The sequence below is a fragment of the Mizuhopecten yessoensis genome, unplaced genomic scaffold, assembly GCF_002113885.1.
Source record: "Mizuhopecten yessoensis strain PY_sf001 unplaced genomic scaffold, ASM211388v2 scaffold8039, whole genome shotgun sequence".
In the NCBI taxonomy this organism is placed as follows: Eukaryota; Metazoa; Mollusca; class Bivalvia; order Pectinida; family Pectinidae; genus Mizuhopecten; species Mizuhopecten yessoensis.
Genome location: NW_018407348.1, coordinates 496611 through 514448, shown reverse-complemented (window position 1 = coordinate 514448; position 17838 = coordinate 496611). Strand labels below are relative to the sequence as shown.

Below are 17838 nucleotides of genomic sequence, written 5' to 3'. Positions count from 1 at the left end.
AGACAAAAGATTCTAATTTTTCATTTTATTTTTGGACAAATCTTTTGCCAGGAACGATTCGCCATAAAAACTTATATGATATTAGAAATACAGACAGTATAACATTTTTTTTTTTTTTTTTACTTTCAAAAAAGATATAATACAAAGCATTACCGTTGACAAACGTAAGCTAAGAGTATTAGATACCATTACAAAACAACCAATAGGGGATCATACAAGTTCATCTTACACGTTAGTAACATATGTGTGGGTGTATCAGTGTATGATAGATACAATATCATGACATTAATAGCGTATAGTCTTGAGCTGTCTACGTGACACCGGATGATCATACAACTAGTTATACACATGGTTTGTTCTCCTACATATCAAATGTCAGGGATATCCTGACGTCATACAGTAAATCCGATATAATAATCCAAACGATTTGTACATATATCTGTATAAACAAAATCATACATTTTTTACATGTATGACACCAGTGTCTAAATCAAAAAGCAGACAAGTAACAAACATATCCCCTTTTAAAATAGAAATTTCGGTCGGACTGATGTCTGGAGGGTTTGTCAGCGTCAGGTATGCAAGTAGGATTTTGTTCGACTTCCGGCGTCACGGGATATACATGTATGTATGGGACAGCTCTAAGCATGGTCTTGACATAATTGTATAGATATTGTTCATTTTTCCAACTGTTTTTCATAATATAGGTACAGAACAAGAATTTTAATTTTCACACTCTCTAACACACATTTTGACACTTAATTCACTCATCATCAACATCATCCTGAATGTTGTCGTCATCTTCCTCATCACCATGATCATCATCCACATCATCCTCACATTCATCATCATCATCACCATTATCATCTTCCTCATTCTCAGAATCATCATCATCATCCTCATGATCATCATCAGCACTATCATCATCATCCTCACAATCATCATCAATATGTTCATGTTCATGTCGGGGTAGCGCCTAGGTAAACATTTAAATTGCCTACGTCAAATTTTGTATTTGAAACATACAATAGCAACCGAAGCGCTTCCATTGGAGATGTACGTATTAGCAGAAATTAGATGTATGTTCAAATGTGAAAAGTGTGTGAAAGTTAGCATGAAGTCCTATCTATTGAATGTTAACCTCTCACAGCTGTCTCCTTACACTTCATCCAAACGGCAAACATCAGTCATATATATACAGTTAACGATATTAACTTTTACCGCCATTTATGTTCCTAAACTTCAACGAAACGTTGCCAAGTCATCGGAAGTATCCAAGTTTGATATATATCGCACAATAAGCGTTGTAACAACTCTGCAATTGATTGTTAAATGCATTTTGTAAGCTCTGACAGACATCGATCACAACCCAATTTTAAAACCAAAAATCGATACAAACAACAGAATTGGAATGCAAAAGGGTTGTAATAGCATGTTCCGTTTACAATGCCAATCGCCTCAATCACCGCAAGTCAGCCCGTCAAAAGTCACTCATCTGTTTTTGAAAAGGTTGCTTATACTGTTTTAAGACAGTCTTTGATAACAATGTACAGAGGTCAAGGAGAGGTGTTCGTATACGGTACAAAGTTACCCTTGATTGACCGATCCTAGTCTGCTGTTTATAATATAGACTATTCTGAGAATAGGCTATTTACTTGTCTTACTCCATTTATTTCATGAACCCAGCTCACAAAAGATGTTCTTACAAAACCAGCTACCAGCTACCAACTTTAAAGACATAGCATTCAGATAATACCGAGTTTAATATTCATACATATTTCTCTAAGCGAGTTACGATGAAAGATTGGTGATTATAAAAATGACTATAGTTTATATATAGTATGTGGAATGTAGACACCTACAGTGAGACTAGTAGAAACTATCTTAAATAGCAGTTAATACATCTTATTATATCAAATACAATGTAGTGTATCTTGATTATTTTTTAAGATATCTTATATAATTTTCTTAATGAGATGCGTACATGTATCTTAAATGAATATATATCTTATACAGAAACTTATTGAATTTATCTTATAACTTATATCTTGGACAATTATTTTATAACATATATGATATTCTGTTCAATTATTCTTCGTGAAATAAACTACAAAGAAAGTTACATGCATATAATATACTGATATACTGATATACATGTATAGTGTCTGGGTATATAAGTTACATCATTTATGCAAATAATATTTAACACAGTTGTTCGTTAAAAGCATGTTCATTCGTCCAGCCATGCGTTAGAACAGTGGCTGGTCTACTTGACTAGTATGGGTTGTTTGAAGACCTCTGAGGTGTTGACTACAGCGATGGAAATCCTACGGGCGTCGATTGTCTTTTTACATTTAGTCCTTTTCTGCTGATCTAGTACATGTTGGGTTGTGTCCTACTCTAGAATTGTGACAGTAGAGATGTTATAAAGTCGGTCACACACTTATCATTGGCGCTGTAGCTTTAGTCTAGTCTCGGGTTAAAGCTGGTGCAGTCAGATTTTCACACATTGTAACTCCTTAGGACGTATGATTAAAATAAAGATGTAGTCAGACGAATGTGTCGGAGTACAACTGTATAACTCCTTTCGGGACTGGGACACAGGAACGTGGAAGCCCAGGGAGATGTAGTTAGATGAAAGTGTCAGAGTTTGTGTAACTCCTTCCGTGACTGGGAGGGACACAGAGACGGGAAATTCCAAGGAGTTGTAGTCAGACGAAAGTGTCGGAGTTAGTGTAACTCCTATCGGGACTGGGACACAGTGACGAGTGAGTGCGGTGCGATGGACTTTGTTTGTGGTTATGGTACTTCATGTTTATACTTGGTCTCACGTAGTGAGATGAAGACCTCGACCGAAATCGGAAGCACGTGATCACATCCTTAAATCCATCTCTAAACTTACGGCTAAAGAAGCAGTATACTATTGGATTCATCACACTGTTAGACGACCCAAGCCACTGAGCGAAAGGAATCACAATCTCGCTCATAATCTGTGTTTCATGATCTTCTACTCCATACAGAATTAGTTTGAGATTAACAGCGTAAAGTGGGAGCCAGGATACGGCGAACATAATGACAACAACGGCTATCATTTTGACGACTTTTACTCTAGACCGGTGGATGATGTAGGAACTAGAATTCTTTGCGCCTGGAGGTTCTCTGTTCCATACCCGTAGTGCTATCAACAAATAGAAGACGCATATAAGGACGAGAGGGATGGCGTAACAACACAAAAACAGCGCGCCTATCACATAGGCCTTCTTTGCCACTGGACTTGGCCATCTTTGAATACAAATAGGCACCACCTGTAGAGAGGTTTTGAACTCGGCTATGTCGTAAAACACGGCCCAGGGTACCATAATGGCTAGCGATACTACCCAGATACACACGATGATGGACTTGCAGGTTTTAGACTCTAGTTTAAATTCCAGTGTTCTGCATATCGCAAGGTACCTGAAAAGAAAAGACGTTTACAGTACAGTACACATTATACACCGTTTTATCAATAATTATATTGTTTCTTATCTGAAAAGTTAACACCTTTATTTGGAGAGAGGGAGATTGGTACAGAAAGAGACTAATAAAATCTTTCATCCCCTTAGGGGTGAGAAAGGGGGATCTTAACTCGAGGGGGAAAGTTTCTTAATTTGTTAAACACGAGGCTTTGCCGAGTGTCTGGCAACTTAAGAATCTTTCCCCGAGGGTTGAGATCTCCCTATCTCATCCGCGAGGGGGTGAATGATTATTTTTATCTTACCCTGTTGTTCGTGTCCAAGTGTAAGACGAAGCATATTGTTTGAAAACAGGAACACGTGGATAGCGTATTAATATTATATGTATGCGTCAAACGGTTCACGCATCATATTCTAAACATTTTAAAGGCAATCCCATCTTCTTTGATGTCAAATGTAAACACGACAAGATAAGCAGACGAATTTGTGTATGTGTGTGACCTCATAAAAGTAGTTCTTCTTCCGGGTCACATCAGTGACGTCAGGTTTATTGTGCAGAACGTGCAAAGAGCACGTGTAGCTCGTCTCAACCCTAGGGTGAGACAAGGAAATCTCACACCGGTAAAAGTAAGGAGAAATCTGTCCAGGGTAAAGCCTTGGTCCCAACCCGCTGTACTTACAAGTGCGTGCTGTCTACTTGCAAAAACGTGGGCAAAATTTGGGGATCCGTACGTGGTCAGTACCGCCTCAGTACGGATTTGGGAGCACGCAGACACGCCGTAGCACTTTTACTGCATGAGGAACTTTCGCTGCGTTCAGGATGCGGTCGGGCTACGGATTCACCCCAGTACGGATGACGCGCGTGCCTTTTACAGCCAATGAGCGCACAACGCACTGACTCCGTGCGTCTTTTAAATGTTTCCAACGGTCACTTGCTCTGAGGACGGCGCACTTAGCACGTGCGTGTTGCGCACGTGATAAGTCCGTAGTCTGTGCTTACCCGGCGCTTCCCCAGTTCTACTGTCTAATGAGCACGCAGAACTGGCGTGGACCGTACCGAGTAAGCACGTGATCCGCACTTACAACGCATGTTTTGCGCACTGATTTCTGCAGTATATATAAAAGCGGAACCGGTGGCCGAGTGCCAACATTTCGTCTCCAAGATGCCTAATAAGAGGACACAGAAGAAGGTCGTTCTATATATCCCCCCCCCCCCAACCCTCCCCCGACATTGGGCGGAAAAACTCCAGTTAATCGCACTTCCACGCACTTACAACATGCGAGTGAGTAAAGACACCGCACGTGAGCAGCACGTGTAAGTATGGCTTCCGTACGATAACGTAGCAATCGCACGGAGATTGTACGTTGTAAGCACGTACATTTCACTTACCACGTGTACAACGTACGATGCACGCAACCGCTCACGCCCAGGCGTGGTGTGCGGGCCACGTACTTTCACCTTGCAACCGTGCGAGTGACGTGCGTTGACGTACTCTCCCTGCTCTTGCCACTCCCTCCCCACGTTTTCAGAAAAACGTGGCGGCCGTGGCTTCCCCAAAAAACGTACGGACTAAAAACACGCACGGTGGGTTGTGACCGGGCCTTAAGAGAAATACATGTCTTTGCAGTATTTTGACAGATAAATAACTATCTGGCCAAGTATAATCCTGTATGATTAACCCAGAAAGTCGCTGTAATTTCATTAATAAACACCTCCTTTATGACCATCAATGAGGTTCGGTGTAATTTCGTTATTAGACTATACAGCAATGATCACAGCAGTGTAAGGGTAAGTCTCATTACTGGATGGTATATATTTATACAACTGTATGTACAGCACAGGCGAAATTCAACATGTTATGTATTTTTTTTATTGTGTAAGTATAAAACACAAGTGGCTATAAAGCTAAACTACATTCTCTTTACTAGCTGGTAGAATAACGGTGAAGATGTCGAATTCAGCATGTGTGTATTTTGTTTTCGAAATTATTCAATTCTTCATATCAAAAGATTTCTGATATCTTTATAATAGAATATATCATCAATGAAGACAACGTTGCCTACCTAGGTACAATATTATCCCTGAAGACCGTGGATTCTCCCATCATACACAGAGTTATCTCCCGTTTTACCAGTATATGTACACTACATACTCTCAGTTGATGGCAGTGTTGTCATCACGAAAACAACATATTGTAAGTCTGGGTTATCCCTCTCCATTCTTGTTATTATTTATTGGCTTCTGATTCATACATTAATATAAAGTTCATGAGGATGTCTTAGATTGATAACACCCTGCGGATAATGATATCTCTTTTTTCTTGAAAATACTTGATTTTTTTATTGTTTTCCTCAACAAACATCGTCGGCGTATTTACGTCTTAATACACGTTACAAACCTCATCCTGTCTAGAGTCTAATACGAACAAAGCATTAGTTAAAGTTACTACTTGGACTCAACAAGACCCATTACGATCATCTGATACACATCCTGTGTAGGACGCGAGTGTCGCCATTTCCTTGAAATAAGACAGCCAGTAGCGAGTATTCCAAGTACATTGTAAGACCTTCCGTCGGTGCCGTCTCACTGGATGTGCGTCTTAATGCGGGTCGTGCCCGATGTTAAATCATACGATACCAGTAATTACCGTGTTCAATTTGACATCACTCAGTTACACAAGGTTTATTTATTGGAATTTTAACCAATGCTTCGGTTGTTTTATTTCGAATGGGTATCATATCGTCACTGGGTCCTAATTGGTGCCGTATATAGGTAGGTGGATTCAGATAAACCACCTAACAGTTCATTTTTAATGGGAGAAATAAAACGAAAATGCACAAAGATCTCCCTGATTAATCGGTGAACCGAAGCGTAAGTAATGTACATGCTGGAACATGTTAAGTGTACTATTTTTAGGAGCATCCCTACGCGGGCTTCCTAGCGTCAAACTATACCACTTAACTTCCTTTATGAAGTTAAGAGTACATTTGGTAACAATAGGTGTTCTCTACCGTCAAAATATACGGCTACAGTTACTTATCAAGCTCAGTATCATATAAAAGGAGTTTCCTATCGTCTAACTATACCGCTGCAGTTGCTTCATCAAGTTCAATATTTAAAAACTTAAATCTTACAATCAAGCTAGACCTTTCTATGGAAGTTCCCACCATCAAACTATAACGATAACAATACTTCATTTAGCTCAATGCCTTACATCAGTTAACGTTAAAGTAACTTCATTTAGCTCAATATCGTCCATAAGTTATCGTTAAAGTAACTTCATTTAGCTCAATATCGTACATTAGTTATCGTTAAAGTAACTTCATTTAGTTTAATATCTTACATCAGTTATCGTTAACGTAACTTCATTTAGTTTAATAGCTTACATCAGTTATCGTTAAAGTAAATTCATTTAGTTTAATATCTTACATCAGTTATCGTTTAAGTAACTTCCTTTAGCTCAATATCTTACATCAGTTATCGTTAAAGTAACTTCATTTAGCTCAATATCTTACATTTGTTATCGTTAAAGTAACTTCATTTAGCTCACTATCTTACATCAGTTATCGTTAAAGTAAATTCATTTAGTTTAATATCTTACATCAGTTATCGTTAAAGTAACTTTATTTAGCTCAATATCTTACATCAGTTATCGTTAAATTAACTTCATTTAGCTCAATATCTTACATTTGTTATCGTTAAAGTATCTTCATTTAGCTCACTATCTTACATCAGTTATCGTTAAAGTAAATTCATTTAGTTTAATATCTTACATCAGTTATCGTTAAAGTAACATCATTTAGTTTAATATCTTACATCAGTTATCGTCAAAGGAACTTCCTTTAGCTCCATATCTTACATCAGATATCGTTAAAGGAACTTCCTTTAGCTCGATATCTTACATCAGTTATCGTTAAAGGAACTTCATTTAGCTCAATATTTTACATCAGTTATCGTTAAAGTAACTTTATTTAGTTCAATATCTTACATCAGTTATCGTTAAAGTAACTTTATTTTGTTTAATATCTTACATTAGTTATCGTTAAAGGAACTTCATTTAGTTAAATATTTTACATCAGTTATCGTTAAAGTAACTTTATTTAGCACAATATCTTACATCAGTTATCGTTAAAGTAACTTTATTTAGTTTAATATCTTACATCAGTTATCGTTAAAGTAACTTTATTTAGTTTAATATCTTACATCAGTTATCGTTAAAGTAACATCATTTAGTTTAATATCTTACATCAGTTATCGTTAAAGTAACATCATTTAGTTTAATATCTTACATCAGTTATCGTTAAAGGAATTTCCTTTAGCTCGATATCTTACATCAGTTATCGTTAAAGGAACTTCCTTTAGCTCCATATCTTACATCAGATATCGTTAAAGGAACTTCCTTTAGCTCGATATCTTACATCAGTTATCGTTAAAGGAACTTCCTTTAGCTCCATATCTTACATCAGTTATCGTTAAAGGAACTTCATTTAGCTCAATATTTTACATCAGTTATCGTTAAAGTAACTTTATTTAGTTTAATATCTTACATCAGTTATCGTTAAAGTAACTTTATTTAGTTTTATATCTTACATCAGTTATCGTTAAAGTAACTTCATTTAGTTTAATATCTTACATCAGTTATCGTTAAAGAAACTTCATTTAGCTCAATATCTTACAACAGAAATTACACACATTATGACAGAAACATGGTACGCTACTAGTTTGGTTTTAGAGTACTCCTTTCGCTCACACCGATAAGATATAGAGACGAGGTGTTGGTGTTTCATTTCCATTACAAATCTGGTCACGACAACTATATATTTAATCAGCGTAGTGAAGGCTGCTTCAAATGAATTTGGTTAAAATGTAAAAACTAAAATGATTTGTGGTAAGATCGATACGAGCCTAGTATTGCAAGCTATCTAATATGTATTGTACGTACATTTTTCATGGAATTATTTACGTCCCTAAAATTTGAGAGCGTTAGTAATCACGAGCCCCGCACAATTTCACAATTGAGTTTTACAAAGTATACAGAGAGTAATATATCACCCCTCGATCTCCGATAATTGAATTCGCGGTGTACATGTAGTTATAGCCCTGACGTTACAACGCAGAGTTACACATGCCAAGTAAGGGAGTTTAAAAACAAGATAATTTGATTGGTTTAAAACTATTCATGTCAGTTTCTGCTACAAATACAGGGAAATCCTATTACCTAGCAATAACTATCTCTAAACGTGATTATACAAATGTATTAAATCTTAACGTCTACATGTACATGAATTCTCTAAGAAATACTGTCTACACGTTTATTCTATTTTAGTTACATCCTTGATGAAGGTATATATACCATGAGTACAACGTTTCTAATTGGCGAATGTATTATTTCTGTTCCGTTTTAATCCTAGTGCAATTAATATTTTAATCACGGAATTATATATATCGGTGCTATTAACTGGCGCCCTTCTCGGGGAATCTGTATAATGGACTCGGGTTTTGTAAATATTGGGTTGTTGATTTCATATGTACACGTATTAATAGTGGTTGTTTTAAAAGAAGAATACTCCGTCACACTAGCTATGTGGCCGTGTCACCCTCATAAGCCCAGGAGGTCCCCCAAAACTGATTACAATGTACGTACGTCCTCTGTTGATCGATGCTGGATCTAACGTTGTGTCTACGAAGTTAATGTCGTATTATGAACGCCTTCTAACGTGTCATCCAGACTAACAGACTAGTAATTTGCTCTATGAAAAGGAGACAAGTTTCACTGTTGTCCCGCGCCATGATTGACGCTTACGTCATCCGATGGACATAAACAAAAGCATTCTTAGTCCATACTTGCGAAAACTTTACATCAAAGTGCTATATTTGGTGATACACGGAGATATTTACTCCGGAAACCTTCATGTCATTAAAGACCGGCAGACAGTGAACTTTTAATATTAGCATTTTACATTTTACCTTATAAACCGCCTGACAGAGACACTCGCACGGTTTACTTAAATCCTTTAAGATGATCATTTTAACGGTGTATGGTAGGCCATGCAAGTTCAAATCAGTTTTCGATAATTTATAATCTCCGAGCTTGTGTTTCCCTGACAGCTGATTACTGTTATAACACAGACTTGATTGCTAAAACTGCCGGTTTAGACCAGCGGTATTTCTGAAAGTGTCTGTATATCAGAAACGAGGAGCAATATTTTTAAACAGACATATAATTTATGTATTTTGTATCCGATAATCCCTCAAGCGAACATTTGATCTTTTAATTTTTAATTTTCATTTACAAAAGGTACAGTGACGACAATCAGATTAATTATTTTGGCACTGTATGAATAATAAACGCGAAATTTGTTTTGAACACAAACAGTTATTGAAAACTTGCTTTGCGAAAACGTCTGTTTCCTTTGTCAAGCATAGAATTGCAAAACGCATGCCTGTTTTCTAATTTTCGCAAAATAGGTTAACAATCACTGTTTTTGTCCAAAACAAATTTTGCATTTATCATTCAAAACAATGAATTTTGCGTCAATATTATTTCGGACCTTTCTTCAACCATATACTAAATAACTGTTAAATCATAACAAATATGTGTCAATGCTCAAAAGTTTCCAATTTCACCCTAAAAATATCCCCTGATTCTATTCATGTTAGGATAGGACCAGTTGTCTTACCACAGCGCCTAATCTTTGGTCTAGTATATCATTTGTAACTCATTCATATGGATAAAGGATAGAAATAGCCTACCAGAAGGTATAGAATTTGGGGCAAACAACGAGACAGCAGCTTTTGAGCCCAAATTATGTACCCAAGGATGGGATATCTTTATCCTGCATATTTTACATACGCTACAGTTATTTTCTTACATCGCTTACCAGTAGATTAAAACGACACGTGAAGCTGCCATCTTGTTGCAAATATATAAACTTCCTGAGTACTGAACCAATTTGTAAATTATTTATACATGTACCACTGGACAGAGCGCATCACAGTTCAGTGTATGTTTATAGAATAAATGTCAGAATATAGGTAAATGTTAAATGACAATAAATACAGATTTAATACTTTACCTTGATAATAAAATTTAGCATCAAAGATGAAAATGTCGTAATTTAATTGTCCTTGTATTGTGACATGATATGGAGTTTACCATACACGTATGTAGGTAGGGGATGGGGTATACAAATCTATCAGTATAACTCCAATGTGTATATGATAATCAAATCTTTTTCCGTCCGATTCTTAGTATACCTGAACATTTGGTTAATCTCGGCAATGACATTGTGAATGCAACGATAAATACATATACATGAATGATTGCTTCTGTAGATGCCGTACAATTAAGAACTTGTTTTGTAAAAGGAGGAAAAAGTATAATTTATCGGAGGTATACTTTAAGGATTGGGAGAACTTCGCAGTAAGTATGTTTAAAACATTGTAATGGTTCCTGCATTATTAAGGCGAGGCCAAATGCAGGCTTTGTTTTTGCCGTATCGTTATTCCTCCATTGACCATCTGTTTTTTATGGACTGCCTTGTCAAAATGAAGAAACACTGCAGTTCTCGAACTGGAACCAATAGTTGCATTAGAGAGGGATTTTGCAGTAGTGGTACACGTGTATCTTGCAAACACGGGGGTGTTAGAAAGTTATTTACTTGGCTTTCCATCAATGGAAAACTATAGGTTACACGGCGATATATGTACTGTCATATTCGCGATATATTTTACCACTATAACCTCAACAATGCCTCTATCATATTTCCTTAAGTACAGACACTTTGTAACTTGTTCTTGCCTGGATACATCGTTATTGCAGATATTTTGTTCAAGAAATGTCCAAACTTGGCAAATTGGAGGCTAATATATTAATGCATATTCAAGTATTAAGAACTCTAGAGTCCGCCTGAGAACCGGGTTTATCAGAATCAGCATACAGGAATTAAATTTACTTACAAAGGTGCGATTCTTAACTTTTTTACAAATATGCCCCGAACATTCAATCTTTATTTTTCAGAATCGAACAACACAAGTCATTCGGATGAAAAAAATATGGTGAAACACCAACATTTTATACGTATTGAGCAGAATGGCTACATGTTAACGTCTTCTCACCAGAACGTGGCCATCTTTATGTTATTTGTATTGGCTTTTTGGTGTGCTTAATATTTATGAATATACCTTTTTTCTTCTATGGTTACCAAACTTTTCATCTTTATTGAATGTCCTATAAAACATAAAGCATCTGCTTTTTTATTTTTTTTTAAAAAATCTCCGAAGAACAAAAAAAATAAAAAATCCTAGAAATTTCTGTTTACTCACATTGTCGTCAACATGATCTTACCTATCCACCGCTATGGCCACCAGTGTGTTGACGGAGGCGCTAACCGATACTCCCTGGAGGTAGGGCGTCACACGACAGGTGAATTCTCCAAACTGCCAGCCTGTAACAATCAAAAACGAAAACACTGGCATAATAAGCACTGAAAACAATGGTGCAGATATGTGATGAATGAGGATAGAAAAACAGAATCTTTATCGTCAACCCATATGGAGTGGTCAAAATATACCGTATATATTTAGTTCACTCACAGATACAAAATATCACACTGTCAAACACACAAGGAGAAAGCATACCATGCAATCGACATACAAGGTGAAAATATATTACACAGTCAATACACAGGGAGAAAATATATAAAACACCGTCAACATACTAGGTGAAAACATACCATACAGTCAACATACAAGGAGAAAATATACCATACAGTCAACATACAAGGAGAAAATATACCATACAGTCAACATACAAGGAGAAAATATACCATACAGTCAACATACAAGGAGAAAATATACCATACAGTCAACATACAAGGAGAAAATATACCATACAGTCAACATACAAGGAGAAAATATACCATACAGTCAACATACAAGGAGAAAATATACCATACAGTCAACATACAAGAAGAAGTTATACTACAAAGTCAACACTCAAGAGAAAATACCCCCACTGTCACATCACAAGGACAGAATGTTTGGTTTGGTTTGGTTTAATTTTGTTTAACGTCCTTTTAACAGCTAAGGTCATTTAAGGACCTGTCTCCATGTGTGAATTGTATGCGTGTTTGCGTGTGTGTGTGTATGCAGGAGACAGGATATATTGGTGTACTTGCCTCCTTGTGATAGCGCGGATCTGATGCTTACTTTTAAGTGCTACCTCACTGAAATACCATGCCGAAGTCACCCAGCTCACCATTCCGTCCGGTCACATTATACTGACAACGGATGAACCAGTTAGGACAGATTGTACCACATGGTCAAAACACAATGAAACACATTTTAATTGCACTTCGATGTCCTTATGTAAACCAAAGAAATAGCGTTTCGGCGGTTCATCATGCTATCGCCCAACTGTGGTGGTTGTACGAACGTAATCAATAAATGCGCAATGCACAACTGTGCGATTTGGTACAATTTGTTAATCAATATTACGGAATGAAAATAATACGGGCATCGCGTATGCAATAATGTACATTGTATATAATAAATCTATACATAACTATAATTTTTCATCACAATAATTAAGATTATGTACAATTTTACAATGCGGGTAACACAGCACATAGTGACCGTAAGGCTGTCAAGAATGGGTTCGGCTCAAAGGTAACAGAACAGGTAAATGAAAATTTGATTAGTGACCGGAGTTTTACCTGGCCTGTGTCTGACACCTGGAGCTGCTATGTGATACCGTATGACCGATATGAAAAAAAACAACTGGACGTTTAGTATTTGTTATTTGTATTCGTTTTGATCTATAGCTCCCCTTCACCTGGTTTTCAGACCTTGGCGAGTTACGTAGGTGCCCCTGGCGGGGGAAAACTACGGTCCAGGTACAAAGTGGCTATGTTTACCTGCGTTGCCGAGACTGTGTTGTAATTTTACATATGTCAATTAAGGTCGTTTAAAAAACACAGAAAACACCATTTCTAAATTGAAGAAAGTATAGACAGAAAGATCAGCTTATATATATATGTAGCTAGAATATATAGAAACATGCTACAAAATCAAGTGTATATGTTTAAAAACCAAACCGTATATATTGTTAAGCCATTCCTCATTTTACACCAACCACGATTGTTATCGCACAACGTTCGTCGATCGTCCGCACAAATGTGCGCAAGCAATCATCGTCCATTTTTTTATCGTTCCCACTCCGTGCACACATCGTGCGCACACCGCACATCGTGTAACGTTGTGCGACCCACAACTGTACCACAAGTTATCAATGGCAAACAAAGGCCAGCTACTGTATACCACATCGTCAGCATCACACACTAGGACAAATTAATACACTTACTAACAACATACACGGACAAAATCAGAACTCCAGCAAAAACGATAACGAAAACAGCAGAAATTGTCACGCTTTTTCGCGTTAAACCAAAGGCAAAGTGAAATGGGGTCACGAATACCATAACATCTACGAAACTAATACCTAAGCAAATAGATAAATGTGTTTGTCATAACTTAGATACGATTTACAAAATACTGAAAATAAAACAGCTTAGAGCAAAAATAAAATAACATGATTCTGTAAAGTAGTGTTTGGTGTTTTCTTTACAATCATACACGTGATGGACAAACTTCTATATAGACAACTACAATCCTACACGTGATGGACAAACTTCTGTATAGACAACTACAATCCTACACGTGATGGACAAACTTCTATATCAACAACTACAATCATACACGTGATGGACAAACTTCTATATCAACAACTACAATCATACACGTGATGGACAAACTTCTATATCAACAACTACAATCCTACACGTGATGGACAAACTTCTATATCAACAACTACAATCATACACGTGATGGACAAACTTCTATATCAACAACTACAATCCTACACGTGATGGACAAACTTCTATATACACAACTACAATCCTACACGTGATGGACAAACTTCTATATAGACAACTACAATACTACAGTCTACTCAACAACTACAATACAAACTTCTATATACACAACTATTAATCAACAACTACAATACTACAGTCTAATCAACAACTACAATAATACAGTCTAATCAACAACTACAATACTACAGTCTAATCAACAACTACAATAATACAGTCTAATCAACAACTACAATACTACAGCTAATCAACAACTACAATACTACAGTCTAATCAACAACTACAATACAACAACTACAATACTACAGTCTAATCAACAACTACAACCCTCCATTCTATAAAGAGTGGTATATCAACATTTACAATACTACAGTCTAATCAACAACTACAATACAACAACTACAATACTACAGTCTAATCAACAGCTACAATACTACATTCTATAAAGAGTGGTATATCAACAACTACAATACTACATTCTAAATCAACAACTACAATACTACATTCTACAAAGAATGGTATATCAACATTTACAATACTACATTCTACAAAGAGTGGTATATCCACAACTACAATACTACATTCTACAAAGAATGGTATATCAACATTTACAATACTACAGTCTAATCAACAACTAAAATACTACAGTCTAATCAACAACTAAAATACTACAGTCTAATCAACAACTAAAATACTACAGTCTAATCAACAACTAAAATACTACAGTCTAATCAACAACTACAATACTACATTCTAAATCAACAACAACAATACTACATTCTACAAAGAATGTTATATCAACATTTACAATACTACAGTCTAATCAACAATTACAATACTACATTCTACAAAGAGTGGTATATCAACAACTACAATTCTACATTCTATGAAGAGCGGTATATCAATAACTACAATACTACATTCTATATCAACAACTACAATACTACATTCTACAAAGAGTGGTATATCAACAACTACAATACAACATTCTACAAAGAGTGGTATATCAACAACTACAATACTACATTCTACATGTACAAAGAGTGGTATATCAACAACTACAATACTACATTCTACAAAGAGTGGTATATCAACAACTACAATACAACATTCTACAAAGAGTGGTATATCAACATTTACAATACTACAGTCTAATCAACAAATACAATACTACATTCTACAAAGAGTGGTATATCAACATTTACAATACTACAGTCTAATCAACAAATACAATACTACATTCTACAAAGAGGGGTATATCAACAACTACAATACAACATTCTACAAAGAGTGGCATATCAACAACTACAATACTACATTCTATATCAACAACTACAATACTACATTATACAAAGAGTGGTATATCAACAACTAAACATACCTTATTCTACAAAGAGTGGTATATCAACAACTACAATACTACATTCTACAAAGAGTGGTATATCAACAGCTACAATACTACATTATATATCAACAACTACAATACTACATTATACAAAGAGTGGTAATGTGTTTAAAGGGTGGATTCCCTGAACACCAACTCTGCTCAAAAATACGTGTTTACATTGGGTCACAGCTTCTGCATCTTGGATAGAATGTTTTGTGCTAGAGACTTAAGTGATATATATAGAGAATGTGATTCGTTCTAGAAACTTCAGCTTCATTTAGTGGTTTACTGTTTATATTTATGTTTGATAATTATCTGTTAGTGCTGTATCAAATGTGTATTACTGTTATATGTATGAATAGAAACTTTATTTTATTGCTGACATTAGTATCAATGTGGCTTAAATTAAGGAATTTTATTTTTCATATAAGGTAATGTTATTTTTATTTATCATATAATGTAAATATTAATATTTAATAATTATTTTCTAATACTTAGTGTGTATTACAGTTATATGTATGAATAAAAACTTTTTATCCATTTTATTATTGACTTTGATATCTTATGTTTCCAGGAAACTAAAACTGACGACTTGAATGTGTTGAAATTGGAGAGTTATGAGTTTGTTATGAAAAACAGGGGAAAATACAGTAAAACAAGGTCAGGAGGGATTGTATTAGGTTTTAAATCTGAATTGAAACAATACCTGCATGTACACGAAAACAAAAGTAGCTTTGTTTTATGGTTTGAATTGTCCAAAAATCTTATCAATTTAGATAAAAGTGTTATAATTGGCGTAGTATTCCTCCCATCCGAATATTCCAAATACAGTAACAGAGATGCATTTAATAGTATTGAATATGAAATGCACCAACTAATGAATGATGACAAGTATTCGTTGTTGGTTGGTGACTTTAACGCCAGAACCGGTGCAGAAATTGATTATTTAAATTTCAATAGTGATGAGCATGTAGTTGACTTTTCCCCCCACGCATTTTATCCTGAAAATATAGTTCAACAGGTCAGAAATACCTCCGATAAAACTGTAAACCCATTTGGGAGATTACTCCTGGAAATGTGAAAAACTAATAATCTGTACATACTGAATGGTCGCATAGGCGACACTACAAGTGGGAATACTACATGTAAAGGGTGAAGTGTAGTTGACTACTTCATTTCTAGTCACAATCTTTTAGAATAAATATCAAATATGTCGGTTGGTGATGTAGATATACTCTTATCTGACGTACATGCTCCCATCACATTGTCTCTCAAATTTCCTTCAAATTCCCCACAAACCCCCGATAATAATCGTTGCACTGAAGTAATTAAGCCGTGGGATAATAGTAAACCAGACATGTTTGTTAGGTCAATTAATGTTGAAGAGATTAACAACATGATTGAAGGCATAGACCAACTATTTCAATTGCACGAAGTCACAGCTGAATCGATTAATCAAAGTGTAGAAACAATGAATACAATGTACATAAATGCTGCAGCTACTGTATTCGGAACATTTAAAACGGGTACTCGAATCTCTTATCAATTAAATGATGACAAACCTTGGTTTTCTTCAGCATGTAAACAGGCACGGAAAAAATACAGGAAAAGTAAGAATTATTTTACTAGATGTAAATCGGATAACGCTAGATCTTATATGGCACAAACCATATATATAAAGTATTATAAGTCAATTTTAAACAAAGACCTGGCTAAAAACAGGAAAAACATTATTTATTATTTTACATGAAATGAAGTCAAAAAAATCCTAAAGAATACTGGAAGATAATCAATCCAAAGAAAAGTAAGCATAATGACATATCTACTGAAGCCTTATTTAACTTTTTCCGTGACCTAAATAATTTACCTACTATCAGCTCAGAAGCAAAGCAAGAACTTGAAAATGAAACAGGCAACGTTGATTTATAACAGATTAACATCAGACTTAATGAACCAATATCAATTACTGAAATAGAAAAATGTGTTAAAAACTTGAAAAACAACAAATCAAGCGGTGATGATCAGATCAAAAACGAATACATTAAAGCTACCAAAGAAATAATG

The 17838-nt window shown here is 35.6% G+C and overlaps 1 protein-coding gene across 1 annotated transcript in view; it reads right to left on the bottom strand.

The window, feature by feature from the left end:
• Positions 1 to 939: 939 nt before the first annotated feature.
• LOC110454731 (neuropeptide SIFamide receptor-like) overlaps positions 940 to 17838 on the bottom strand; it is a 91650-nt gene continuing 74751 nt past the window's right edge. The window contains exons 3-4 of the mRNA XM_021504406.1: positions 11801 to 11900; positions 940 to 3453 (exon numbers count right to left, since the gene is read on the bottom strand). Coding sequence (XP_021360081.1) covers positions 2712 to 3453; positions 11801 to 11900 — 842 coding nt within the window. The 3' untranslated portion in view covers positions 940 to 2711. The remainder of the gene's footprint in view (positions 3454 to 11800; positions 11901 to 17838) is intronic.